Here is a 24537-nt window from a genome sequence, read left to right as displayed (position 1 = left end):
CATCGTTGATGGCGCGGCCACTAAGAGATTTAGATGATAAGAGCTGCCACGCGTAGAACGATGACTTTACATTAGACACTACTAGTAGGTGCTCGCTCCTATTGAGAATTCAAGCGCGCATAGTCCTCCTTCATTGTAATGGAGGACTGGAGAGAATTGAAAGGAGATTAGATGACGTTGACTTAGAGAAAAGTTCTTCATGAAGTTGTGATGCTTGCGTTGATGGAGAAATTCCGCTTGGGAAGACTCCCGAGAATGAAAGAGATCAGAGAATGAATACTGTCAATATAATAACGAACGAAACTTTGAAATGCTAGCTGGTCAATTCAGCATAGAATCTTAGATAGAAGAATGATAACGTGCGCAAAGGAACAGAAGAGGATACAATGAAAGGATGATGAAATATGCAGGGTGACTGACACATGATAAAATGGCAAAATTGTGACTGAAAGTCTGAAGTGTGCAGAGCCCCTCCCCTCTCTTTAATTTCCCCACCCTCTCCCCCTCTCCTTTATTTCCCCATCCTCTTGCCCCTACTTTACTTTCCCACCCTGCATGCAAAAGTAAGCAGTTTTTGCATGCAAAAGTAAGCAGTTTTTATTTGCATGCAATCTTTATTTTTATCTTCTCTCTGTGTCTTGTTTCTAAAACCAAAAAATGTTCAGAAATAAGTATCACGTGTGCCGCAATATGATTACCACCTCCTCTCCTCCTCCGTTGTCCTATAATCCCAGCTTCACACACCTCCAAGAACTTTCTTTTTCTAAAACAAAAAATTATTAGAACTGTATATCACTGTGCCAGCCAAAATGACTACCTCCTCCTTCTTTGTCCACTTGTTCCAAGCTGCTAATGCAGCTTTTTCTTCTCCAAGACTTTCTGCCTTCCGTTCTTCCGTTTTTCTGAAACAAAAATGTTTTCAAATGCCTATTACTGTGCAAAAGTGATTACCTTATCTTTGTTGTCCACTTGTTTACTGATTCAAGCTCTACGCTTTCTGCTTTTCCCGATTCTGTGTTTCTAAAACAAAAACCTTACAAAGATACAAAAACGTGCTAAAATATACACACCTCTTTTTTCAATGAGCTGCGCAAGAAATTTGATGCCACCACCCATTGGCTTTAGCTCCAGTCTTCAGTTTTCATCTAAAAATGCATTTTAGTAGACCATTACGTGAATTAGTAGAAATTCATACCTGATTGATGATGCTGTCCACTGAGCCAAAGATGTTTCAAATACTTCTTTCTATTTCGCTCGCTTCGTCCTCTAAAGAACAAATTCATACAAAGACATACGCATTGACTTGACAATTATAGATATACCTTCTCCTCTTCAGTAATTGGCTTTGTTCAGTGCTAGCCTCAAGACGGCTCCTTCTCTTTCTCTTTCTCTGTCTCTGTCTCTAAAAGAAAAACTGAAAGAAAATATCACATCGCCTTTAAATTTACTACCTCATTATCCACTGTTTACCAAGTAAAAAATCAAAAAATGAAATAAGGAAGTTTCTTCCTCTTCTTTTCCTAGACCAAAAAGGCATATAGACGTACATCAACGTGCTAAGTGAATGCCGTACCTTATTCGCTGGCGGTGTATCTATCTATTACGCTCCTCCTCCACGGCTTTCCTCTTCCCGCTCTCTTTCCTACAACAAAAACCTCACAAGGATATACATTAACGTGTAAAAGTAAATACCTTGTTTTCAGTGATTCGGAAAAGAGATTTCATACCTCAAGACCCATTGGCTTTTGTTCCATTCCAGTCTTTATCTAAAAAGTAAATTTTGGTAATTTACCATTACGTGAATAAGTGCATACTTCATTGATGATGTCGCAGTCCACTAAGCCAAAATGCTCTGAATAATAAAAAGGCAGGCTCTCACTTGCTCGCTTTTCCCTCTAAACAGCAAATACATAGGAACACACGCACATTGGCCCTGCCAATTACATACCTTCTCTTCTTCAGAAATTGAATAGCCGGCTATTTTAATCACTGATAGCCAAGGTAGTCCATCTTAACGGCTCTTCCTCTCTCTTTTCTTTGTCTACGAAAACTGATACAGAAACTACTATCACATTGCTCCAAACTAATACCTCTTCGTGAGTGGGAGTTGCAATAGAAACATTGACATTTTTCTCGAAATATTTATCTACACAAAAAATTTTAAATATTAGCTTTAAAACACAAATTGTTCAAATAATACAATTACGCTAAAAGACGGATTAGAGAATATAAATAACAATCAACCTAAAGTACCTCCAAATCCATTGATCTAAAATTTAATTTATTAAAAACCTACATACTAGATCAACCTAGAGTACCTCTAAATCCATTGACCTAAAATTTAATTAATTAAAAACCTATATACTACATCAACCTAGAGTACCTCTAATTCCATTGACCTAAAATTTAGTTAATTAATTAAAAAATCAAAAACCTACACACTAAATCAACCTAGAGTACCTCCAAATCCATTGACCTAGATAATTATCCTACATTCTACCACCAACAACCTAGATTACCTCCAAATCCATTGACCTAAATAATTATCCTATATTCTAACTCTAACAATCAACCTAGATTACCTCCAAATCCATTGACCTAGATAGTTATCCTATATTCTAAATCAACCTAGAGTACCTCAGAATCCACTGAAATGGTCTAACGTGGCGGCTGCCAGCTAAGCACGTTGGGGAAGGAGCTACAACCTATATCTACTTTGGGAAACGCCCTACCTACTGACAGCCGCCCTAACCCTAATGCATGGCGGTATACGGACCCGCATGAACGTAATGCTTTGTCTATCGTAGTTGCAAAGCGGCACGATGCATAGGATGGTCAGTACATTATGCTTTTTGTTGTCCCCATTTAGGCCCTCGCACGTGCACACAATACAAGCTTTTTGCTGAGATGCCACTGCCCCACTTCAAACCGTCCCTCCCACCCCCTAGGTCGCAATCAGTGTACATGTTCCGTCTGGCCCGAAGAGGGAGCAGTGGCAAAACGTGCAATCAGCTTGGGTGCAGTGCGAGAGCTCTCCGCCCTTATGAGCGCGCCTACTCCATACGGGCCCCAAGGGAAGTACGAACCTCGATCTTCTGCCTCGTCGGTAGTGTCAGGCCATCTTTGCCATGGCCGTCCTCCATCGTTGTCGTCATTGCCGTTGTCGTCATCATCGCCGTCGTCAAGGCAGACTAAAATAAGATAATAAATTAATAAACTAATTAATTAATCCACATGGCGTCATTACCTTCCAAGTGGGTGCGGTCCGCCGGCAGCTGTCGACAGATGTTTCTCCGCGTGTCTCCAATCTATGACACATTATATAGAACAATGAAGGATGCGTGAAGAGAAGGCTTAGGTTACCATCGTCGATGTCGCGAGGCGCGACAATCAGCCGTTTTGCTCGGCTTTGACGGGGGATCGCCGTCGCTTTTCTAAAGAAAACGCGTAGACCGTCAATCGCGCGGTCGAGACAACGGAAGTCGCGCGGATTCGGTTCTTACAGGCGAGCGGAGACGCCGGCGCTGTGCGATCCCATCAACGCACGTCATCGCGCGCCGAGGCGCGACGATCTGAAAGAAAAAAATCGATCGATCGCGCGTGAAGGCGAAAACGGGCGCGCTGCTGACTTACCGACGTGCCGGCCGCGTTGCGCTGTCTTCGTCGACCCAGGGCGCAATCCTTCGCGAAGGATTGCGGGGATTTCCTGCGAAAATAGGCGCTATTAGGTTCGTGAATGAAATTGGGGGCGTCGCTCGTTCTCACCGGAAGACGCCGTAGTCCCCGCCGGATCGTGTGCTAATGGCTCTGCCGCGAGGCAGAATGCCTTTCTCGGCCGCCCCGGTGTCGACGACGAACGAAAAACGCGGCCGCTGCAGAAGTGCGCCTGCTTCGAAGAAAGTTCGGCCGAGAATGACTGAAACCGGCGAGTCGCACATGCACTCAAACCCGGATTCCAATGACGTAGGCGACGTAAGAACCAATCACAGTTGGGAATTGTGATCACGCACGCCTAACACGCGAAACTGGTTTGGGCAGTTTGAGCAGTTTCCGGAAAAAACGCGGGAGCCTATCGTTAGAGGCGCCTTCAATCACGTGACGCGCAATGGCCGCTACTATTTGGAAGATAGATAGTAGTGCGCACTACTATGGATACCTCGAGATGGATGCAAGAACGACTAGCAGTCAAAGAAAGAAGCTTCAGCTAGGGACGTCCACATTACATAAAAACGCTTTGTTCCAGCAGCACCACAGTCCCAGGCAATAATAAAGCAATGGTACGTGCAAAACCAAGGCGGTGTGCAGCGAGAACGAACGAACTACGACGTTTGAGCGTCTTTTCTCTCAAGAAGGTCGTCGCATTTTCCCAACAACTCTGGACAGCCCATTTGGCCTTTCATGATCTTATCGAAAGCGCACATCAAATCGTAATTGATTTCGTCGGACACAACCGAATCTCGAGAGTATTTGGGATGACTGTGAACGAATTGGCGCATCCACTGAGCCGCAGTCAGCACCTTTCCTATATATATATGTATAAAACCACAGCATTAGTATAAAGGCGTGAGAAATTTTGAAGGAATACGTTTACTAATAGCCATTTTTGGCCGCAATTATTGACTGACCTGAGGCTCGACGCTCAATGAGACACAAGTAGCGACTTATCGTGCAATGCGTTTCAGCGTCGACGTGAACGGAATCCAAATAGCGCCAAATAAGAGGAATTAACCCGGGAAATTCACCGTCCTACAAAAAAGAGAAGTGATTATTTACAAGGAAGACATATACTATTACTTTTCCATTAATTAACGTGTCTACGGACATCAAGCTGAATTCGGGGTCTTCCGCTTTAACTTCAAAATCTCCTATTAATGCTGTGAAATCGTTTCATTCACGTGGATCTTTTTCTTTCGTACCAGGAAACGGTTGACAACGAAAATAGAATTTTTCAGCGCGCGCAGCATCCCGTCTCTGGGCCTTTTCCATATTCTCGTCAACCTAGATAAATAGGTGAAAGCGAGAGGCGCCCTGAAGAGATTCACAGACTACCTTTGATATTGGCATATAAAAATTGAGTCCAAATGACATTATGGCTCTGGTGAGAAGAACAATAAAGACAGCGTAGGCGGCATTCTCGAAGTCCGTCACCTGAACCTGAAAAGACAAGAGAACCCAATCTAAGCGAGGAGAATTTTTATGCCAATTAATTAAAAACGCCTTGCACCTCACAAACTCGAAATTCGATTCTCCATCCGATATCTGAATTGGGAGGTGGCGGCTTGAAGCGCATCGATTGCCAATTCGTTGATTGGATATTCTAGAAACGCAGCAGTGTGACTTATGCATCTCTATGCAGGTACGTATGCTATTAGTAGTGTTCATATATGCACAGTGAAAAAGATATATACGTATTGGAATATCGTACCTCAAAATGATCAGACTCCTTTTCTAAATCCTGCTTAATTTTCTCCGAAAACAGCGACACGGTGTCACGTATGAAAAGATGAGCGATGTGCTTAGCCAAGAGCTCGTCCACTCCTTGAGGAAAATAAAGAAGTGAGGTGGGACTTTGCTGCAAGAGAGTCCTACTTACCTTCGTCTATTAATTCTTGCAAGACTTCCGGTTCGTACTGAATGGGAACGTCGTTGTATTTGTCGCTGGCCAAATAGCAATCAACAGATCCGTAACGCGATTTAGGAATGACGAATTTGTTTTCAGATAGAGGCTATAAGTACCACAACATACATAAGAGCAGAGCCTAATGCCTCCACTTCCTCCTACTTTCAGCCCTCGTTCTTCGGGAGTCCGGCAATCGACGGATCCAGATATGACATTCCAGCGACAATCACTGTCAACAAGATAGCCTCGATAGATGGGAGCCGCAGCTGAGAGAGCCATCTAAAGAACAAGACACATGTAAAGTGTTGGCTACTGTAGTATATATACTATGCGTGCAAGCGTACCACAATAGGACATATGGGAACCAGTTGGTCATACAGATACTTTCCCTCGTCGACGCTGCATGCTTGAAAGGTCATCTAGAAGGCGAGAGACGCTAGTTGTACGAGAAGAAAGACAAATGATGTTCTCTCGCCTGGAGACAACTGCATCCCATTCCAAAGCCCATGCAATCGAGATAGACGTGATCCTTAAGCGACGCCGCATTGGCTTCGGGATCGTCGAACGTTTCCACGAAAGGAGACGGCGTATTCGCGTCTCGAAAAACTAGTGCAATATAAAATTTCTTTGAAATAAACCCCTGTCAACGAATGTCGTACTCGGCAAATTCATTGCAACTTTGGATCCTCGTCTATCGCGAATATTTCGCGTCAAAGTCCTAAAAGAAAGTCGATTAATAAATCAATTAAGAAGGGTAGTCGTCTCACCGGAATCGAGGGTGTCCGGGATAGATGGCCTGGTCAGGATAGAAAACCGAACGCGATGCTCCATCAGCTTCGGGTTGGGGAGTCGGTCGATAAATCGGTTGCGTGAAATCAGGACAGCCAATTCTTCGTGAGCGCGAGAGACAACAAAATGCTTCAATGAGGGGGAAAATGAGTGAAAAGGCCAGTGTCACCTGGGAAACGTTGTCACGGTCAAACAAGAAACGTTCGTTCCTTCAAGAAGCTTCGTAATCTCTTCTCTCCTGTATGAATTGCGGTAAACGTTTTAGCACTTCAACATCGTTTATCACTACAGTATAAGGCGCAAGGGAGTCTAGAAAAACGCATACATGGCACCTAAGCCAACAATGAGGGTTCCACTTCTAATTAAGTAAAAACAGACCAAAAGGTCAATCAATGCACGAGACAATGCCCACTGCATTCTCTCGAGATCCTAGACTACCAATAGTACAACTTCGTGCAGGCTAATTAATAAATAGCTAGGGCGTGGCCTATTTACTACCTCAGCTTCATGTTCGGTTCGACGTCATTGAACTCGGACAAATCGCCAACAAAAACCCACGGTTTTCCGGGTGTCGCTAAAAAGGCGTGGTCATCAATTAGAATTAATTAAATCGAACCCAAAGGCGACGTCGACGCGTCACGATGACTCATGTAAATGTGGATGAACCTACGTACATTCGAGCATGTAGCTCCCATATTCGGGTCGCCACGTCGTCGGATGCGAGCTTCACGGCAACGCATTAGGAATTTTTAGCTGATTTTTTCTTGTTTCGCTTACTCGGGAGAGCGCTTTTCTTCCTCTTGAAGCGTTTCCAAATATTTCGGTCCGTCGAGATAGAGGCGAGCTGTCTTGCGCTCGTGGTCGAAGTGCACGAGCGTGTATTCGATCTTTGGTCGTGGTGCAGGTGAAATAACGTCGTTTGTTTTTCGTCTAGTCGCGCTTACTTCGTCGCCCCACTTCAAATGGTCCTTTTGGCGATCTTTCAGTCGACGATAGATTGAGAGGAATTGTCGGATGCCCGATTTTTTCACGTGGTCGACGTGCTTCTTCGTTTCTTGCCACGAGAGAGGAGAACCTTCGCTCAGGAGACCCATGTTGCTGTAGCGCTTAGCGTACGTGACCAGGCAGCCCTGATGATGTCATCAGTAGAACTACAACTGAGAACTGGAGACGGAACGAACTCTTAGTGACTTCTTCAGATCAGACGCCTTCGGCTCGTCGACGAGATCGCGTCCGATCGCGTCGACGGATCGTAGAGCGACTTGCACACGTGAATCGTCTCCACCTCCCCATTTCTTCTCCCACTCGTTCCTCGAAGAGCAGAGAGTCTCGACTCCATCTTTCGTGTGCAATGGACGCGCGTTTTGTCATCCTCCTGGCCGCCCTTGCTTTCGCTCTCGCCTCTGCTTCGATAACGCCCCCTACGTGCTCGAATCCCGAGGCAAACGCGCAGACCGCCTGTCCGCCGGGCGAACAGTGCTGGGACGCTTCGAAAGTGGGCGCGACGACGTCGTACGCCTGGTCCGTTCATTCCGAATGCGCCGAATGCTTTTTCGCTCAGCAACCCCGCCTCGTCGTCCAAACAGGCGAAAACGTTCGCTTTACGACCGACGGCACGTTCCGAAGCGCCGGCGATATCGTCGTATACAAGGTGCCGTCAATGGACGCGCTGAAAAACTGCGACGTCGCGGCGGCGGGAACGACTCTCGTGGGTCAAACCGTCGGATCCACCCACGTCAACGTAACGCAGTCTCTCGTCGCCGGAGCCAACTATTTCATATCGCATCCAAACAATAGTCCCAATCAATGCGAAGAAGGCGCACGTATTGTCGTCTATCGAGGTGATTTCAATTGCAGCGGCGGCTGTTCATCGCGGGGACCGTGCGTTTTCGACGGGGCTAGCGATTTCGTCTGCCGATGCCCGGGCGGCTATTTGGGCGACGATTGCTCCGACATCGACGAGTGCTTTGGTGTGACGGCGTGTGGCGATCCGGTGACGGAGGGCGTATGCGTCAACGGGAATTGCTCGTACGCGTGCAATTGTTTGCCGTTTCGGACGAGCGTCGACGGACTCTCGTGTAATGACGTCAGAATTCTGACTGATTGCTCGGAATCGCCGTGTCAAAACGGCGGCACGTGCAACAAGTTCCCTTCCAGAATTTTTTGCGAATGCCGTTTTGGATACGACGGAACTTACTGCGAATTGAATCTTGATGACTGTCAGTCAAATCCGTGCCAGAATGGTGGCACGTGCGTTGACGGAGAGAATGCCTATACATGCACGTGCGTTGACGGCTTTACTGGTGTCGAGTGCGAGACGAATATGGACGAGTGCGTCGCGTACGCGCCTTGCTCAAATGGCGGCACGTGCGTCGACAGAATCGATGCGGTGACGTGTACGTGCTCGTCGCTGTGGATAGGCGACTTCTGTCAAATTCATTCCGATGATTGTCTCGTGGCTGACTGTCGAAACGGGGCGACGTGCGTCGACGGTAACGGAACGCATTCGTGCTTGTGTGTTGTCGGATTCACCGGGGCTCAATGCGAGACGAACATCGACGAGTGCGCGTCGTCGCCGTGCGAGAATCGCGGCGTTTGTATTGATAACGCTGATGGCTATACGTGCAACTGTCCGGCTGGTTTTACTGGTAGGAGTTGCGAAACTGATATCGACGAATGTCAATCAAATCCTTGTGCCAATGGAGGCACGTGCAACGACCTGACTGGACGTTTCCATTGCGAGTGCATATTCGGCTTCTCGGGCCTTCGTTGCGAAACAAACGACGACGAGTGTCAGTCGAATCCGTGTCAGAATGGCGCAACATGTCGAGACGGAATCAATCGGTATTCGTGCTCGTGTTTGCCCGGTTTCACGGGCGTCGACTGCGAGATGAATATCAACGAGTGCGCCTCGAGTCCGTGCCAGAACAACGGCGTTTGCGTGGACGGCGTCGCCGGCTACACGTGCGAGTGTCCGACCGTGCGAGTGTCGAAACCGTGTCAGAACGGCGGCACGTGCAACAATCTGCAAGGAAGATTTTATTGCGAATGTCGTTTCGGATTTGATGGCATATTTTGCGAGATAAATATTGACGATTGCGCGTCGAATCCCTGCCAGAACGGTACCACGTGTATCGACGCCGTTAATGATTATACTTGCCAATGCGTTCCCGGTTTCACTGGCGATCTATGTCAAATGAATATTAACGAATGCGAGTCGGCGCCGTGTCAGAACGACGGCACGTGTTCCGATCACGTTAATCATCACACGTGCAGTTGCATTGACGGATTTACGGGTGTTGACTGTGAAAGGAATATCGACGAGTGCGCGTCGTCGCCGTGCGAAAATCGCGGAGTTTGTATGGATCACGTTAACCTTTACACGTGCAACTGTCTGGCCGGATATACTGACGAGAATTGCGAAACTGATATCAGCGAATGTCAATCAAATCCATGTCAGAACAGTGGCCACTGTTCGGATGTCTTCAAAGGCTACACGTGCTCGTGTCAACCGGAATTCACGGGTTTGCACTGTGAGGTCCAAATAGGCGAGTGCATGTCGTCGCCGTGTCAAAACGGAGGAACGTGCGTACAGGAGAGGAATTTATTCACGTGCCTGTGTGCCACAGGCTACAGTGGAAAACAATGCGAATCACGTACGTGTGCAAGAAAATATAAATGCGTGGCATCTCGTTAGAGTGATCTACGTCATGCAGCTATAGACGAATGCAGTTCGCAACCGTGCCAAAACAATGCGACGTGCGTGAACCAAGAAGGTCAATTCATATGTCACTGCCAGCCGCGCTACAGCGACATACTATGCGAAACATGTAAGCAGACTAAAGATTTTAAAAGTGGTGACACTGGTATAGGCTTAGTTTAGCTTCAAAGAGCAGCGCACTGTTCTTGAAGTTCAGTGTTGACGGGTTAGTGTCTCTAACCGCATCTCTTAGATACCGACGTGACTGACGAGAAAGAGGGAATAAGCAGAACTTCTATAATAGTTGCTGCAATACTTGGTATGTTTCAATTCCTATTTATTATAATATTTAATTTATTTTAGGAGTCGCCGCGATAATTTGCGTGATTGCTGTCATTTGTGGCTATGTTTGGGTGACGAAAATGCGTCTTTCTAGTCAGTCAGACAGATGTCATCCGCAAGCTGAATCCAAAAATGTCAATCAGAATGTGATTGCAATGACTGAGTCGCCGGTATATGTTTCTAGTTTGGCTCATGAGTAATGGCCTTTTCTGAACTTGGCGAGCGTTGACAACGAAAGCAAACGCTCCTGGAAAACGCCATCTAGCGTATGTGACCAGCAGAACTCACAGCATAAAAAAAACGAAAACTAGCAAAAAAAGAAAACTTTTATCAGTATGTGTCAAAGACGGAACGAACTCTTAGCGACTTCTTCAGATCGGAAGCAGCAAATGATTGCCATCCGTAGAAGTCTACCTCGAGGGCAACGTCCGGTAATAATAGAAATCCATTTTCAGAAAAATAGCCCGCTATGGACGTTTCTAAAAACGTAAAAGGAGCAACAGCTTCTGCCTGTAAGCTAATCCTCGCTGCAGCCATCACAGAATCTACGCGATTACTGTGAAATTCGGCTGGCAACGAAATTTCGGTAACAGACAATATCTGAATTCCTGAATCCTGTAAGTCGACGTCTTTTAACGGCGTTAAAAACACGTGTTCGTCACCTGACCGAGCCCCGGCGTCTTTTTCTGTGACGTCAAATCTAAATGTTATAAAAATATCGTTCAGAGAGTTCACTTTCGTTTCATCCACAATGGCTTTTGTGCTAAAATTCCACAACGAAGTCACTGCTTCCCTGATAGGGATATCCGTTTTATTCACCGTTTTCAGCACGGCACCGTTTTTCCACGCTCGAAATTCAGATGACACCGTCACGTTTGCCTCCCCAACGTAATCGGTAAGAAAATGAACGAACACGTACCCTGGACTGCTTTTGTTTTGAAAAGCACTTACACGATAGGGCTCATAAAACTTCTTCGCATAGTAATGAAGAAGTTTCCAGCGGCAATTTCCAAATTTCGTGTGATCGCAGTACTCCAGAGACGACCACGTAAGGCCCTAGATTTTTATATAAAAAAATTCTATTAGATTTCTACTTAGAAACAACACTTACTTGCCATATGTCGTTTAGCTGCCAGTACAGAGATCCTGCAGTGCGCATTTCGTTGAAAAATCTTCGATAATGATCCACTTGCGATTGAATGCAAAGTGCTTGGGTTGCTTGCGATAGGTAAACAAACGAATCAAAGTCTTTTGGCGTTCGAAAGAAATTGCCTATTTGCTTCGTAACCTGTTCATTACCGTTAGGATGATACATTCTATATTCTAGAAAAGTAGAGTTAGAACTCAAATCAGACGGAAGGGCAACAGTCGAGAGAGTATACAGAGACGAAAAGCTGATGTGACCGAATTCAGATTGAAATCGAGGCTGCGGATACACAGTGACGTCTGTGCACACAGAATCGTAGTTGTAGTGATGATTATCACCGTAGGACTGGCTTTGAGCGTCGCCCCAAAATTGCTGGTAAGGATATTCTCTATAGACAAAGTTCGTCGGAGAGCTCGATCTGTAGAGAACAGTTTGATCGACTTCCCTCAGCGCTGAGTGGATGACGTCGAGAAAGAGCTCGGCATAATCCGAAGCAAACAAATTAGGATTTGACGTAATCTCCTGACTCCACGTTAGACCGGTTTCGATTTCGTTGTTACCGCACCAAAGTACGATGGACGGATGATGGGACAGTCGACGAACGTTGTCCAAAACTTCGAGACGAACTTCGTCGAGAAATTCGCTATTCGTCGGATAAGGAGAATGCGAAAAGGCAAAGTCGTGCCATATCATTATTCCGAGACGATCAGTCAGGTCATAGAATGAATTCGGTAGATAGATTCCGTGACCGTTTATTCGTATCATATTCATACCGACGTCAGCGGCACTTTGGAGGATTTTAGCATAGTCGTCATCTGTCGAACGAGTGAGAAATTCGTCAGCTGGCATCCAATTTGCCCCTTTGGCAAATATGGGCCTCCCGTTGACAACGAAAGCAAACGCCTTACCGTCGTCCAGGGAACGTTCGTCAATGTAAATGTCGCGAAACCCGACCATGATCGTTTTATTCGTCACCAAGGCATTGGAGTGGTCGTGCAACGAAACGTTTAGGGGATGGAGCGTCGGAGCGTGCGACGTTCGACGGTGCGAATTGGGAAACCACAGCGATAGGCTTGTAGCTGGGAGAGTCACAGTGACGTAAGTCGAAGCACTGCCATCAATCAGAGTCGAACTTTTAATCGATAGAGGAACTGACCACGTAGTATTCGCCAAAGTCAAATTTAGGAATCCTTCAAATGGCGCAGGACTGCTGTAATAAACGGTCACATTCACCGCAAATACAAACGTCGACTTGGACTTCATCTGCACAACGATGTCGTGTAAGATCGGACGTGCCGTACCCCATAGCATAATGGGACGCCATATGCCGGACGGATACGATGCGGGTCCTCCGTCCCAGTAAAAGTGCGTAGCCATCTTACGTACGAAGCTGTGATTCGGCACGCCCTTGGTGCCACTCTGCATAGACGACATATCGAGTACGTGAGATCCCGGGAGAGTGTAGGGATAAGATTCCGCTCGTTCGTTTGCAATTTTTACTGCTGAAGCGATGACGACAAGGAGTGTGTTACTTCCGGGATGAACTGCATTGGTGACGTCAAAATAGTATCTTCGATGCATGTTTTCGACAGATGCTCGAAATTTCCCGTCGTTTAGAGAGATATTTGCCACTGTATCTATTCCTTCAGCGACCAGAAGAATTTTTATTGAATTTTGGATGAAGTCGTCTGATAGGATGAAGTCGCGCTCGTACGACCACGTTTCCAGACCAATCCAGCTCTGATTTGCCGGACTAAAGCGGTAGTACGGATCAGCAACGAGACCCGCTCGATGCAGGTCCAGTGTTACGTAGCCTGGTACGGTGCCGTTCGATAGAGTGATGCTACCGTTCGAATTTGATATTTTCCACGTAGCACTTCCAAGATCAAGTTCTCGAAAGGCAAAACCTTGCACGGGAACGAGAAGAAGAAGACTAGAAACGAGCACAGAACACCAGCACAGCATTTTTATCCGGGACCTCACGAAAACAAAAACAAAAAGTTTGGTCCAGCTGGGGCTCCAGCTCCAGGACAGAAGTAAGAACTGACTCGGTCGTGTTAGCGGATCTTAGACGTTCGTTATTGCTGCTTATAGTCCTCACGCAGTTCCCGTTGCTGATCAATGGCTTTGCACCCCAAAGAGCTAGTATTCGATAAGTCTCGGGAGTAAACTCGTATCGAGCCAACCGTCAAAGCCAGCCCCGGCACGCCTCTTCGGGTCTGGTGAGCGTTTAGCCGTAGATGGTTTAACGTTTCGTGATGGAATGATGATTACTGTCTAATCTCTGATGAACATAATTTTTGTCATACAAATTGGCAGATGAAGAAGATAAGACACTGAAAAGAAAGGCTGTAGCAGAAGATCAAAGCAGCAACAGCGCATTTACTACAATGCCTAAGCAACAACAGCAACAATTTCTATCTAAAGTTCGAGGCTTCCTGGTGCATCCATCAGTCTCCACCGGCGCTGCAAAGAATCTTCACAACTCCAAACAGAAGCAGAATCAACAGCCAATTCTCGGTGTGACGAGAACCGGCTGAAGTGTCTTCCACATTTTCAGACGGTACGTACCTCGACTCAATAAGACTGTAATTGCCATCAGTATTCATGACAACAACGAATTCGTAGCTCGTCTGCTCGGGACATTCCGGTTCTTGGTAAGTGGCCGTCAACGTGATCTGCACTCCACTGACGACCTTACGGGATGCTCTGTTCACTTTGATCAGGGTCATATTGCGAACTACTGTAGGATCGGTGTCTTTTCCGGGACAAAACGGATTGAGTTCGTACGCTCCAAATTCGGCTGCTTCGCGTACAGTGGGATCGTCCGTTTCACTGTGCTCGTTAACGCCGAGAAGAAATCCAGAAGACTCTTGAGAGGGAGTCGTGCCACCGGCAATGGAGAACGGGGCAAGAACGATTTGCTCGATGCCGTATTCTTTCTCGACTCCTACAGCGATTCTAAAAAAGCCCTTTTCACCCCACTGACTTCCCCAGCTGTTCTTGCATATCCAGTAGTCCTTGCCGTTTTGACTGCCGTAGCCAACTACCTCAATAAGATGACGGCCTTTGCGCTCACCTTTGCTGTACTGATAGATGCCCCCCTTGTAGCAATAAAAGTCCATGTAGACGTTCATGACAGCCACAAGTGGGCCCAAAGCCAGCGCTTCTTTCATCTTCAGTGGCGTGATGCGACTGTACTCCCTCAATTTGTACCGCGACGTGAAAGCGGGCGTGATCTTGGTTGATCCGTCGGCGCAGAACATCGGACACCGCGGATTTCGGAGCAAGCACAACTCGTCCGAGCTGTATCGTTCGCACGCATCAGGAACCGTTCCTTCTCTGTGTAGAAAACGAAAACCGCTTTCCGATTGACCGCCGCTGCAGCCGTTGCAGCCTGAATACTTGCAACAGGCCGTAACCCGATGAACGGACGTCGCCGTTTGCTTTGTTTTGGCTTGAAGCGAACGGTAATCGTCGAAGGCGTGCGTCGAAGCGAATGCCCAGCACGATCCGCAGGTGCCTTGATTGTCGACGGAACGAAGAAGTCCGCCGGTTCTCCAGTCTAATACCGAAGCTGCGTCGCGTTCTTGGCGTAGAAGATCTGCGTTTTGATATTCAATCCCGGCGAGCGTCTTGGACGCATGCCACGTCGATTCAGCGTCGCTATTGACTTGTTTAGCAATGGACTGCAGATAAGCAGACTTTCGGTGGGGATTGTCTCGTGCCGCACCTGTGCAGGTTGTTATGAGTAACAGAGTGACGACGCTGAGCAAATGTTGAACGACGTGCATGACTCGATCGTCGTCAGTTTTGTTATGACTGTGTCGGTGTTTACCCCACATCCAGGGAGGATGGAGGCGTGCCTTTTTGGGACATGCGCTAAAATCTCGGCCAGCGAATGCTAAGCTGGCACAAAAGAGCACACAGATAGAACGACCGATTATGAAGCCGTTTGATAAAAGTGCATTTTTGACTGCCTTCTTGCTTATAATGGACAGGTGCCCTCTGATTGTCTAATCAAATTACAAATTTCTAGTACTTTGCCCTTTTCAGAAAATCAGATGCTAAAATGACCTTTTATGGTCTAATTTAGCTGCAAATTTAGCCTGTATCATCTCACAGTAGTGATTAGCTATTATATGGACCAGCCTGGTGCAAACTGCCAAGTTTTTTCTCTCTTTTGCTTTTCAAGGCTGCGCTGACGGCACGTACGAAATCATGGAAAACGACGAGCAGAAATGCCTGCCATCTTCTTTCAGCGCAAGCATCATTGATGGCAACAACAGTGACGGACTATAGTCGTTGTAAACAGTGCCGTTTTGCCATTGCGCTTATTAACACTCTGCGGTCTCTGCCTTGATGATAATGCTACGCCGGGCGAGTAATCTTGACAGAAACTGCTTCTGCAACCAAGCCTTCTATTTTCTGAGGCAGTTGACAAAACGAAGGTAACCCAATAAGACTGAAGACTGTCGAGTTGCAGTGGGCTAGAACTTGAAAGTACGCATTCATGCTGTTGCAGGTTGATTAGCGATTGTATTAAAACTAACAGCAGCAGTCAGAGAACACCGGTGCAACAAGATCAAAAATCTGTACGCAACTTTTTTGGCCCACAGAAACAAAGAGGAGGTATTGATGCGTAACACAGATATGCAGGTCGAGTGACGCAGCATAGCGAGCAGGGTGGAGGATTTCCACGACATGGCGTCGGTCCTTCACAGCACGGAGCTCCATCAGGCAGACACTGCAACCTTCCAGACGAGAGCAGAGAAAAGGTAATTAAGGTAAAGAAAACGGCTTTCATTTTATTTCTTTTTCAGGCTCCTAAATAAATTAAAAGACTGAAATTAATCTTTCAATAGACAGCAGTAAATTAAATTAATGACATCAAACTGTACGCTATATAGATCTGACGTAAATGGGGAAACGTCCGGGTGCCCCAAACCCGATCATGATGCAGATACTGGTAGTCTCGTTTTTCCGCGCGAGCAATGGCCAATACCATTTAGGTGCGGGTGACAATTTTCGCGGATTTCGTGATTTTAGAATTTCGCGGTTTTTATTTTCTCGCTGACTTTCCCTGGCCACTTATGTACCTCAAAAGGCCTCTTCCGTGTATTAATTAATTAATTATATTTTGTGGGAGAGCTGTGAACCGCTAACTAGAAGCCCAATGAATCGCGAAATGAACCGTCCTATGTACCTACTGTACGCGCGGTAGCTAACCCGAGCGTGTTGAAAGCGAGGTGCATAATAAGCTCGGTCTAGTCGACACTACGGTTTGTAGAAATTGAAACGACACGCCACTGAGTCGGATTATCTCGAGTCGAGATTAGTCAATGATGCGATCTTACCTGAAATGTTCTCGTCAAAAGCAGAATTCTTCAAGACGACAAAGCGCCGGGCCAAAAGAAGGACAGGAAAGATGCGCGATGAACAAGTACCCTCTCAAGAACACCCGTATATAACGGTGTCCCACTACGCTAATGAGCAAGAGCGGCTCGCCAATCAGCGTTTATCAAATTAAGCGTATACCGTCCAATCCCCGAGATTGGAATGTTGCGATACTTGAAAACACTGCAGTAGGAAATGACCGAATTTTAACCCGTTGTCGATGAACCGCAATCGACAGAACTTGAAGGTGATTATAGGAGAGAGAATTAACCGGGGAGTATATTGCGCGAGCGCGGGGAAAGATTCGGTATGCGACAGATCACCTTCTTGTGGCAGCTCTTTCCTACAGCAACAGTTTTAGCATAGGGAAGCTTGTGCAGGTACGACTACTACGTCTTCTGTGACTGTGGCAGTGTTAGAATTGGGCAAGGGCGAATTCAAATGCAGCAATTTCACGCACACACACGCACACCGTCACGGAGATAAATTTGTGTAGTTCCGTAAAAGCCGCGAAACCATTATCAGGAACCGAATTCGGATAAATCAAATTCAAGCTCAGTTCAAAGCAAACCAACTGAGAAAATTGCATGCCGGCTGATGACAAGTTATTTGAAGTGCTGTCCTTCTGTTTTTTGCGATGTTTTGTGCGCACCTTTTATATGTTAGCGTGCGTTACCGTTTCTTGTGTAACTCTTTCTTCCTCTGGCTAGCTGTCACTGCAGCGTTAGCTGCATGGCAAAGAGCGTTCGGGAAAAAACACGTTCCGGGCCAACCGGCAAAAAACCCCGGCACCCTCTTCTCGCCAGAAAAAGGTTTGGTGAGCGTTTCGTTATAGACGTATCTATTGTCAGACTGCCAACGTTATTTTTGTAATTGCAGTGGCAGAGAAGAAAGACAAGACAAAAAAAGCAGTAGACTAGAGCAGGAGCAGAAGGAGCAGAAGCAGCAGCGCATCATTTACTATGACACCTATGCAACAACAGCAGCACTTTCTGTCTGATGCTCGAGTCTTCACCCGTCAGTCGCAACCGCCGCTATAAAGAATCGCGACTCCAAGCAGAAGTAGCAGAATCAACAGCCAATTCGCAGTGTGACGAGAACCTGCTGAAGTGCCTTCCACATTCTCTGGCGGTACGTACCTTGACTGAATAAGACTGTACACTCGCCATAGGTATTCATGACGACGACGAACTCGTAGCTCTTCTGCTCAAGACACCCTTGTTCTTGATACGAAGCCGTCAGTTTGATCTGCGCTCCACTGACAATCTTACGAGATGCTTTGTTCGCTTTGATTAGGGTCCTATTATTCGGTCGCCGTCTTTTCCCGGACAACGGATTGAGTTCGTACGCTCCAAAGTTGGCTGCTTCGAGTACTGTGGCATCATCATCCGTGTCGCTGTGCTCATTAACCCCGAGAAGAAATCCGGAGGACTCTTGAGAGTGAGTCGTGCCACCTGGAGAACGGAGCAAGAGCGATTCGCTCTATGCCGTGTTCTTTCTCGACTCCTGCGGCGATTCTGGAAAAGCCGTTTTCGCCCCACTGGCTTCCCCAGCTGTTCTTACATATCTTACATATCCAATAATCCTCGCCGTTTTGACTACCATAGCCGACTCAGTACATGTACTCTGAATCATGGTTGAATCATGCAGTTGGGTCGTGCTCTGTTGACAGACTCAACTCCAATGACCCTGTTTGATTTCGCAGAAATGGAAGAAGCCTTAAAAACACACGGATCGTGTCTGACGCCACTGGCACAATTAGAAGCCTACTCTAGGGTGAGGCTGTTCGAGAAGCATTCAATCAATGCACGATGAGATATCTGGGACAGCTGCTTGAAATATAATGCCGGAGCCATCCACCAATTCTCAGAAGAAAAAGACAAACAAAACAGCACATTTACCGTGACACTCAAACCATAGATCAAACTAAGCAACACAACAGCAGCAAAACATCACCAAAACAGCAGCAATTTCTATCAGGTTCAAGGCTTGTGCACCCATCAGTCACCACCGCCATTCCAAAGAATTTCTGCAACTCCAAACAGAAGAAGCAAAGTCATCAACCAATTCACATTGCAACGAGAAGCTGCTGAATTCTCGGACGGTACAAACCGTGACCGAAGAAGACTGTACTCGCCTTCAGTACTCATAACAACGACCAACTCATAGTTCGTCTGCACAGGACATCCTTGTTCTTGGTAAGTAGCGGTTAAAGTAATCTGCACTCCGCTTACGATCTTACGGGATGCTCTGTTCACCTTGATAAGGGTCAGATTACGAATTACTGTACGATCGATGTCTTTTCCTGGGCAAAATGGATTGAGTTCATATGCTCCAAAGTTGGCTGCTTCAAGTACTATTGCATCGTCAGTTTCTCTGTGCTCATTAACGCCAAGAAGAAAGCCAGAGGATTCTTGAAAGGAAGTCGTGCTACCTGCAATGGGGAACGGAGCAAGGGCGATTTGCTCTATTCCGTGTTCTTTCTCAACTCCTGCGGCGATTCTGAAAAAGCCCTTTTCGCCCCAGCGAATTCCCCAGCTGTTCTTACATATCCAATAGTCCTCGCCATCTTCGCTGCCATAGCCAACTACCTCAATAAGATGACCGCCTTCGCAATTACCTCTCTTGTAACGATAGATGCCTTTCGAGTAGGTCATGAAGTCAGAGTACACGATTAAGACAGCCACAAGTGGGCCCAATGCCAGCGCTTCTTTCATCTTTGCTACTGTGAGTGGATTTACGGAACTGAAGTCACTCAATTTGTACTGTGACCTGAGCGCAGGCGTGATCTCGGTTGATCCGTCGTCACAGAATCTAGGGCATGTCGGGTTTAGAAGTAAGGTTCGTATGTCGTACCGTTCGCACGCATGAGGCACCGTTCCTTCTTCCTTTAGAAAAACAAAACCGCTCCCTGGTTGACCGCCGTCACAGCCGTTGCAGCCTGAATACTCGCAACAGGCGGTAATTCGATGAACGGACGTCGCAGTTTGCTGTGCTTTGGCTTGAAGCGAACGATAGTCGTCGAAGGCGTGCGCTGAAGCGAATGCCCAGCACGATCCGCAGGTGCCTTGGTCGTCAACGGGGCGAAGGAGCCCGCTGGTGCTCCAGTCTACGGAAGCTGGGGCGTCGCGTTCTTGGCGTAGAAGATCTGCGTTTTGAGATTCGATGCCGGCAAGGGTCTTGGACGCATGCCACGTCGATTCAGCGTCGCTATTGACTCGTTTAGCAATGGACTGCAGATAAGCCGACTTTCGGTGGGGATTGTCTCGTGCCGCACCTGTGCAGATTGTTATGAGTAACAGAGTGACGACGCTGAGCAAATGTTGAACGACGTGCATGACTCGTCGTCTCAAAAATGCGCCAGTTTTGTTATGACTGTCGGTGTTTACCCCACAGCCAATTAGCATTTCCCAGGGATGCGGAGCTGGGAGGCGTGCCTTTTGGGACATGCGCTAAATCTCGGCCAGCGAATGCTAAGCTTGATGATGGCACAAAAGAGCACACAGATAGAGCGACCGATTATGAAGCCGTTTGATGAAAACGCATTTTTTGACTGCCTTCTTGCTTATAATGGACAGATGCCCTCTGCTGATTGTCTAATCAAATTACAAATTTCTAGGTACTTCGCCCTTTTCAGAAAATCAGATGCTAAAATGACCTTTTATGGTCTAATTTAGCTGCAAATTTAGCATGTATCATCTCACAGTAGGGCTTATAGCTATTACATCATGGACCAGCCAGGGGCAAACTGCCAAGTTTTTTTTCTTTCTCGTGCGCTCTGTTTTAGTAGCTCGTTACTTGGGCTTAATTCTGCAGCTAACGCTGCACGTTGATCAATGGCTTCGCATTGCAAAGAGCGTTCGGTAAGGTCTCGAAAATTAAAAGCTCTTGTCAGGCCAGTTGACGGCGTTGACGAAACCATCCCCAGCGCGCCTTATGGTCAACGCGAGCACGTACAAACCATGGCAGGGCCGGCAGGGCCCTGCATGACCATTCGGGACCCCTTCTGTCCAAAACCAAAGCACTCTAACGCAAGTTTGGAGGAGGTCCGGGATACGGATTGCCGTACAAGACTCGGAGCAGCAATAAAGGACGTTCGAGATCCGCTAACTCGAGATCCGCTAACTCGAAGAGCGACAGGAGACATATATAACGCGAAAAGCGTTTGCATGGCCGCGTGCACGCTCTGGGAGACGGATTCGAAGTTGAGAGCGTCGCTGGCCCGCATTTCGTCCAGTACTCAAGCGGAATGTCATTTAGATGACTTCATCGCGGAGACTCAACTCCATGTTTGATCTCGCAGAAGCCCACAGATCGTGTCTGACGTCACTGGCACAATTAGAAGCCACGCAGTTTGAGCAAAGACCTCTTCTAGCATCTTCAAAGAAGGTACATAAGAATCGGCGAGAGAAACCCCCGATGTAGATACTGTATGCTGTATGTACATGTATATAGAAGTCGTTGATAGCGAGGACGCGTGCAGGTAATGTGTTGTGTGAAAAAATGCACCTCAGGGTCCTAATTGTTGACATAGCGAAGGAAGTCGTTTTTGCATGGGCGAATTGTGGTTAAAGGGCATATCTGCTTTGGCTCGTTTTCCATTCCTCATCATGACCCAGCTTGTTGCGTTCCTTCTTCAAGTTGCTGCACTCCTACTCGTCAATTCGGTCTCATCTCAATCTCAATTCGACGTATCGTCAAAGTGGTGGAAGAAACACTTCGGCTCGCTGTCTGACCGTAAATGTTTTCTCTTTCGATATGGTGTCGCGTTTCATGCACTGACTATCGCCTGCAGCATCCACGTGCCCGAAACCCGAAAAACCTGGGAACGGCAGTTTGAAGATTGTCGGCGTAAGCAAAGTCGAATACGCGTGCAATCCCACCTACACGCTAGTGGGCCGAAAAGAGCGTTCGTGCGCCTGTGGCGAATGGATAGGATCCATCCCGGAATGTAGAAAAGGTATTCTATAGAGGGTAAGACGTCTAAGTTGTACAGCGGCTTTGATCGCCTTAGACGGAGAATGGAGTAAGTGGGGGGACTTTAGTCCGTGCACGAAATCGTGCGGCGGCGGCCGAACGACGCGCCAACGCCAGTGCGACAATCCCAAGCCCGATCGTGGCGGCAAGTATTGCGATGGAAGCGACACGGAAAGTCGAGAGTGCAATACGGATTCGTGTCCACCAGGTGCGGAACTACCGGTAGCTAGGGGCGTCGGTCGGATAGCAACGCCACTTGCATGTTTTCTCAGAATGCCCCATTAGCGGCACCCTTGCTTTTGGTCCGCTCACTCTCACGCTCCTCGATGACAAACGATTTCTCAATGTCTCGTGTGGCGACGGCTACATCCTAGCCGACTCCACCTATTCTGTTTTGGATTGCCAGTTGCTCAATAGCACCGACGTGAACGCATTGTGTGTACAGAGTAAGCACGAACGGACTTTGCTCTGTCGACTTCCTTATAACAACTAAAATATTTAGCCTGCAGCTCATTAACGAACCCTCAAAACGGTACAGTGACACTGAGCGACGGCGGTCTCACCGCTCAATTTGAATGCGACCTCGGATTCGTCCTCCAAGGATCGCAGACTCTTCTTTGCGAGAACGGGGAGTGGATCGGCGATGAGCCCCAATGCGGTAAGTCTCCTCACACGCACACAGGTAATATAATATGTATTGAGCTGTATCTACGTCGAAGATTTGGTCGAGGACACTGTCGAGGTTCCACCTTTTCCCGCCTTTGCTGGTCTTCTCGGAAGCGACCCGTCGATTGTTCTCCGACAGGATAGCTACGTTCGATCTCAGACCTTCTTCGCTCCCATATGCTCGACCGTTCTTTCATTCAACTATCGAATGTCTCCGACAGTAGAAACTGTAGACATCGAAACGGAAATGCTCGAATCAGACATCGACTCGACTATACGAAACGACTCGGCTATCATTGCTCGCGGCAACGCCACGCTCATAGGAGACGGACGCGTCGATTTGAAGTTCGTCTGTCTCGAAGTCAAATCGTGCTTCAACGAGTCGCTGTTACCTTCCGCCGCCGTTCTACGGACGTTAGTGCGTTTCGTTTCACCCGACTCTAATGACGTACTGGAAATCAGTTCCATGTCCGTCAATGAGGCATCCAATTGTTCAGGTAATTAATTAATTAATCAGATTTTATTCATTTATCAATTACTTTTGTTGAATATTTAGCAGGAGTCAACGCCGAGCAATCGGTTCGAGTCAAGCGCGATTTCGACGACGATGACGACGACGACGACGACGACGACGACGACGACCTCGACGATGATTACAACTACGACTATGACTACAGCGACGACGACGAAGTCGATTGCGACGATTCGATCTCGAGCGGCGATTGCGGTTTTACGAGCAATCCGTGCGGCGTTGCTTCGTTTGCAGTCGATCTCGTTGTCGATGATGACGACGACGACGAAGGAATATCGATAGCGCCCTTGCAGCAGAAAAAGTCGGTAGAAAGCGACGCGTGCTCGGTTGACGTCTGCATTCCGTGTCTTGCCGACACGGGAGTGTCCGTTTCTGATGCCGACAGCTCTGCCCAGAAAGGAAGGAATCGGCGATCCGTTCAATACCACTTGGGTAATCCGTTAATATATCTTTTTCTTCAGTTACTGGTTTATTATTTACAGCGAGGAAGCGTTTTTGTGCACATTTTAGGGAAGGAAGGCGCTTTGCCATCGCAAATTCACCCAAGAGGCTCAAAAAACAATTTAGACGATATTTGTCATTTGGATACGATTTGGGCGGAGGCGCTCACAACTTGGTCGTTAAGGTCGTGTGCTTTTGGGGAAATAAGAACAGAAAGAGTTCTGTGATTAAACTTGGCAAGAACAAAAGGAAGAATTTTAAAAAAAACTTTAAGAATAACGATCCCAAAAGAGGTACAATTTGTCTGAAGCTGCGAAAGCAAAGAAAATGCAACGAGTTTCAAATTGAATTCACTGCTAGTGGAAAAAGCAAGGTGTGCGTCAATTCAATCAAATACATGTCAAAGAAACACTATCTTTTTTCATTTCATTGCGGTAATGTCATTTCTTAGTATATTTATTTGTATTTACTTTTGCTTTTAGGAACGATTGATAACCAGTAATGAAGAACGGTTTTCGGTCTTGGCGACTTTCTGTACCTTTTCGTTTAGAGTTTGTCTATGTCCTTGCGTGACGTCGATGTTTCTGATCTGTTTGTTTTTGTGTTGTTTGCCTATGAATGAATTACAGATAGATTAGGAAGAGCTTTTCCAGAATCTCGTGAATGGCAGAATCGAGTTCAAGGGGGAGGAGCTAGCTTTATAAAAACATCATTTGGCATTGCTCCTAAAAGGAGGAGACCGTTAGCTACTAGTAGCTTAGGACAGAGCTAAAATGAATATTGAAATATTTATTTATAGCTCTGGCTTAGGTATTCTACAGCTACAGTCGACTGCATCTTCTGCAACTGCGTGTGGCGGTCGTTGATAAATCGAAGTCAGGCTAAACTCAAAAGCGAACCACATTGGTGACGTGCTGATGTCATGT

General features: G+C 46.9%; 6 protein-coding genes and 2 long non-coding RNA genes across 15 annotated transcripts; 2 read left to right on the top strand and 6 right to left on the bottom strand.

The window, feature by feature from the left end:
• Nucleotides 1-529: 529 nt before the first annotated feature.
• LOC136197676 (uncharacterized) lies at nucleotides 530-2901 on the bottom strand. Its single transcript, XR_010672563.1, has 13 exons — nucleotides 2091-2901; nucleotides 1949-2041; nucleotides 1815-1895; nucleotides 1693-1766; nucleotides 1574-1642; nucleotides 1452-1520; nucleotides 1323-1402; nucleotides 1196-1266; nucleotides 1071-1145; nucleotides 952-1020; nucleotides 818-902; nucleotides 702-763; nucleotides 530-644 (listed from the first exon to the last, which is right to left on the bottom strand). It is a non-coding gene; the product is annotated as an uncharacterized lncRNA (long non-coding RNA).
• A 65-nt stretch (nucleotides 2902-2966) lies between these two features.
• On the bottom strand, nucleotides 2967-3876 carry LOC136197774 (uncharacterized). The gene is made up of 6 exons (XR_010672583.1): nucleotides 3766-3876; nucleotides 3634-3706; nucleotides 3504-3572; nucleotides 3364-3434; nucleotides 3248-3308; nucleotides 2967-3191 (listed from the first exon to the last, which is right to left on the bottom strand). It is a non-coding gene; the product is annotated as an uncharacterized lncRNA (long non-coding RNA).
• A 303-nt stretch (nucleotides 3877-4179) lies between these two features.
• LOC136197801 (glutamate--cysteine ligase catalytic subunit-like) lies at nucleotides 4180-7528 on the bottom strand. 2 transcript variants are annotated; one of them, XM_065987629.1, is made up of 18 exons: nucleotides 7354-7527; nucleotides 7187-7296; nucleotides 7084-7133; nucleotides 6908-6983; nucleotides 6579-6647; nucleotides 6388-6510; nucleotides 6280-6338; nucleotides 6096-6226; nucleotides 5965-6039; nucleotides 5783-5899; nucleotides 5594-5726; nucleotides 5426-5538; nucleotides 5225-5317; nucleotides 5050-5154; nucleotides 4917-4998; nucleotides 4795-4865; nucleotides 4626-4746; nucleotides 4180-4522 (listed from the first exon to the last, which is right to left on the bottom strand). In XM_065987629.1, exons 1-18 carry the CDS (start codon nucleotides 7501-7503, stop codon nucleotides 4320-4322), a joined length of 1881 nt encoding a protein of 626 aa, XP_065843701.1. In that variant the 5' UTR covers nucleotides 7504-7527; the 3' UTR covers nucleotides 4180-4319. The 2 variants fall into 2 exon arrangements, with proteins under 2 accessions (XP_065843701.1, XP_065843700.1); XM_065987628.1 differs by having other exon boundaries at nucleotides 7187-7528.
• Nucleotides 7171-11977, top strand: LOC136197796 (fibropellin-1-like). 3 transcript variants are annotated; one of them, XR_010672599.1, is made up of 6 exons: nucleotides 7171-10065; nucleotides 10126-10239; nucleotides 10363-10428; nucleotides 10473-11346; nucleotides 11410-11499; nucleotides 11550-11977. XR_010672599.1 is itself a non-coding variant. In XM_065987621.1 (4 exons), exons 1-4 carry the CDS (start codon nucleotides 7761-7763, stop codon nucleotides 10649-10651), a joined length of 2664 nt encoding a protein of 887 aa, XP_065843693.1. In that variant the 5' UTR covers nucleotides 7171-7760; the 3' UTR covers nucleotides 10652-11359. The 3 variants fall into 3 exon arrangements, 1 of the variants encoding a protein (XP_065843693.1); XR_010672600.1 differs by lacking the exons at nucleotides 11410-11499; nucleotides 11550-11977 and having other exon boundaries at nucleotides 10293-10428; nucleotides 10473-10584; XM_065987621.1 differs by lacking the exons at nucleotides 11410-11499; nucleotides 11550-11977 and having other exon boundaries at nucleotides 10473-11359.
• On the bottom strand, nucleotides 10782-13563 carry LOC136198134 (beta-mannosidase-like). The gene is made up of 2 exons (XM_065988049.1): nucleotides 11563-13563; nucleotides 10782-11507 (listed from the first exon to the last, which is right to left on the bottom strand). Exons 1-2 carry the CDS (start codon nucleotides 13561-13563, stop codon nucleotides 10782-10784), a joined length of 2727 nt encoding a protein of 908 aa, XP_065844121.1.
• A 316-nt stretch (nucleotides 13564-13879) lies between these two features.
• LOC136197631 (cathepsin B-like) lies at nucleotides 13880-15541 on the bottom strand. Its single transcript, XM_065987440.1, has one exon. The coding sequence runs from the start codon at nucleotides 15441-15443 to the stop codon at nucleotides 14049-14051; it is 1395 nt and encodes a 464-aa protein (XP_065843512.1). The 5' UTR covers nucleotides 15444-15541; the 3' UTR covers nucleotides 13880-14048.
• Nucleotides 15542-18812: 3271 nt separating this feature from the next.
• Nucleotides 18813-20375, bottom strand: LOC136197805 (cathepsin B-like). Its single transcript, XM_065987634.1, has one exon. The coding sequence runs from the start codon at nucleotides 20331-20333 to the stop codon at nucleotides 18996-18998; it is 1338 nt and encodes a 445-aa protein (XP_065843706.1). The 5' UTR covers nucleotides 20334-20375; the 3' UTR covers nucleotides 18813-18995.
• Nucleotides 20376-20737: 362 nt separating this feature from the next.
• Nucleotides 20738-24243, top strand: LOC136197630 (uncharacterized). Of its 5 annotated transcripts, none has more exons than XM_065987435.1 (11): nucleotides 20738-21199; nucleotides 21256-21384; nucleotides 21570-21732; nucleotides 21791-21955; nucleotides 22010-22180; nucleotides 22245-22418; nucleotides 22475-22630; nucleotides 22692-23135; nucleotides 23198-23602; nucleotides 23653-24045; nucleotides 24094-24243. In XM_065987435.1, exons 2-11 carry the CDS (start codon nucleotides 21256-21258, stop codon nucleotides 24111-24113), a joined length of 2220 nt encoding a protein of 739 aa, XP_065843507.1. In that variant the 5' UTR covers nucleotides 20738-21199; the 3' UTR covers nucleotides 24114-24243. The 5 variants fall into 5 exon arrangements, with proteins under 5 accessions (XP_065843507.1, XP_065843506.1, XP_065843510.1 ...); XM_065987434.1 differs by having other exon boundaries at nucleotides 23195-23602; XM_065987438.1 differs by adding an exon at nucleotides 21451-21478 and having other exon boundaries at nucleotides 20738-21384; nucleotides 21530-21732; nucleotides 23195-23602.
• The last annotated feature ends 294 nt before the right edge of the window (nucleotides 24244-24537 follow it).

Source organism: Oscarella lobularis, chromosome 18 (genome assembly GCF_947507565.1).
Source record: "Oscarella lobularis chromosome 18, ooOscLobu1.1, whole genome shotgun sequence".
Classification (NCBI taxonomy): Eukaryota; Metazoa; Porifera; class Homoscleromorpha; order Homosclerophorida; family Oscarellidae; genus Oscarella; species Oscarella lobularis.
Note: the sequence above shows the minus strand (reverse complement) of the source record. Positions and strands in the feature narration are given on the sequence as shown.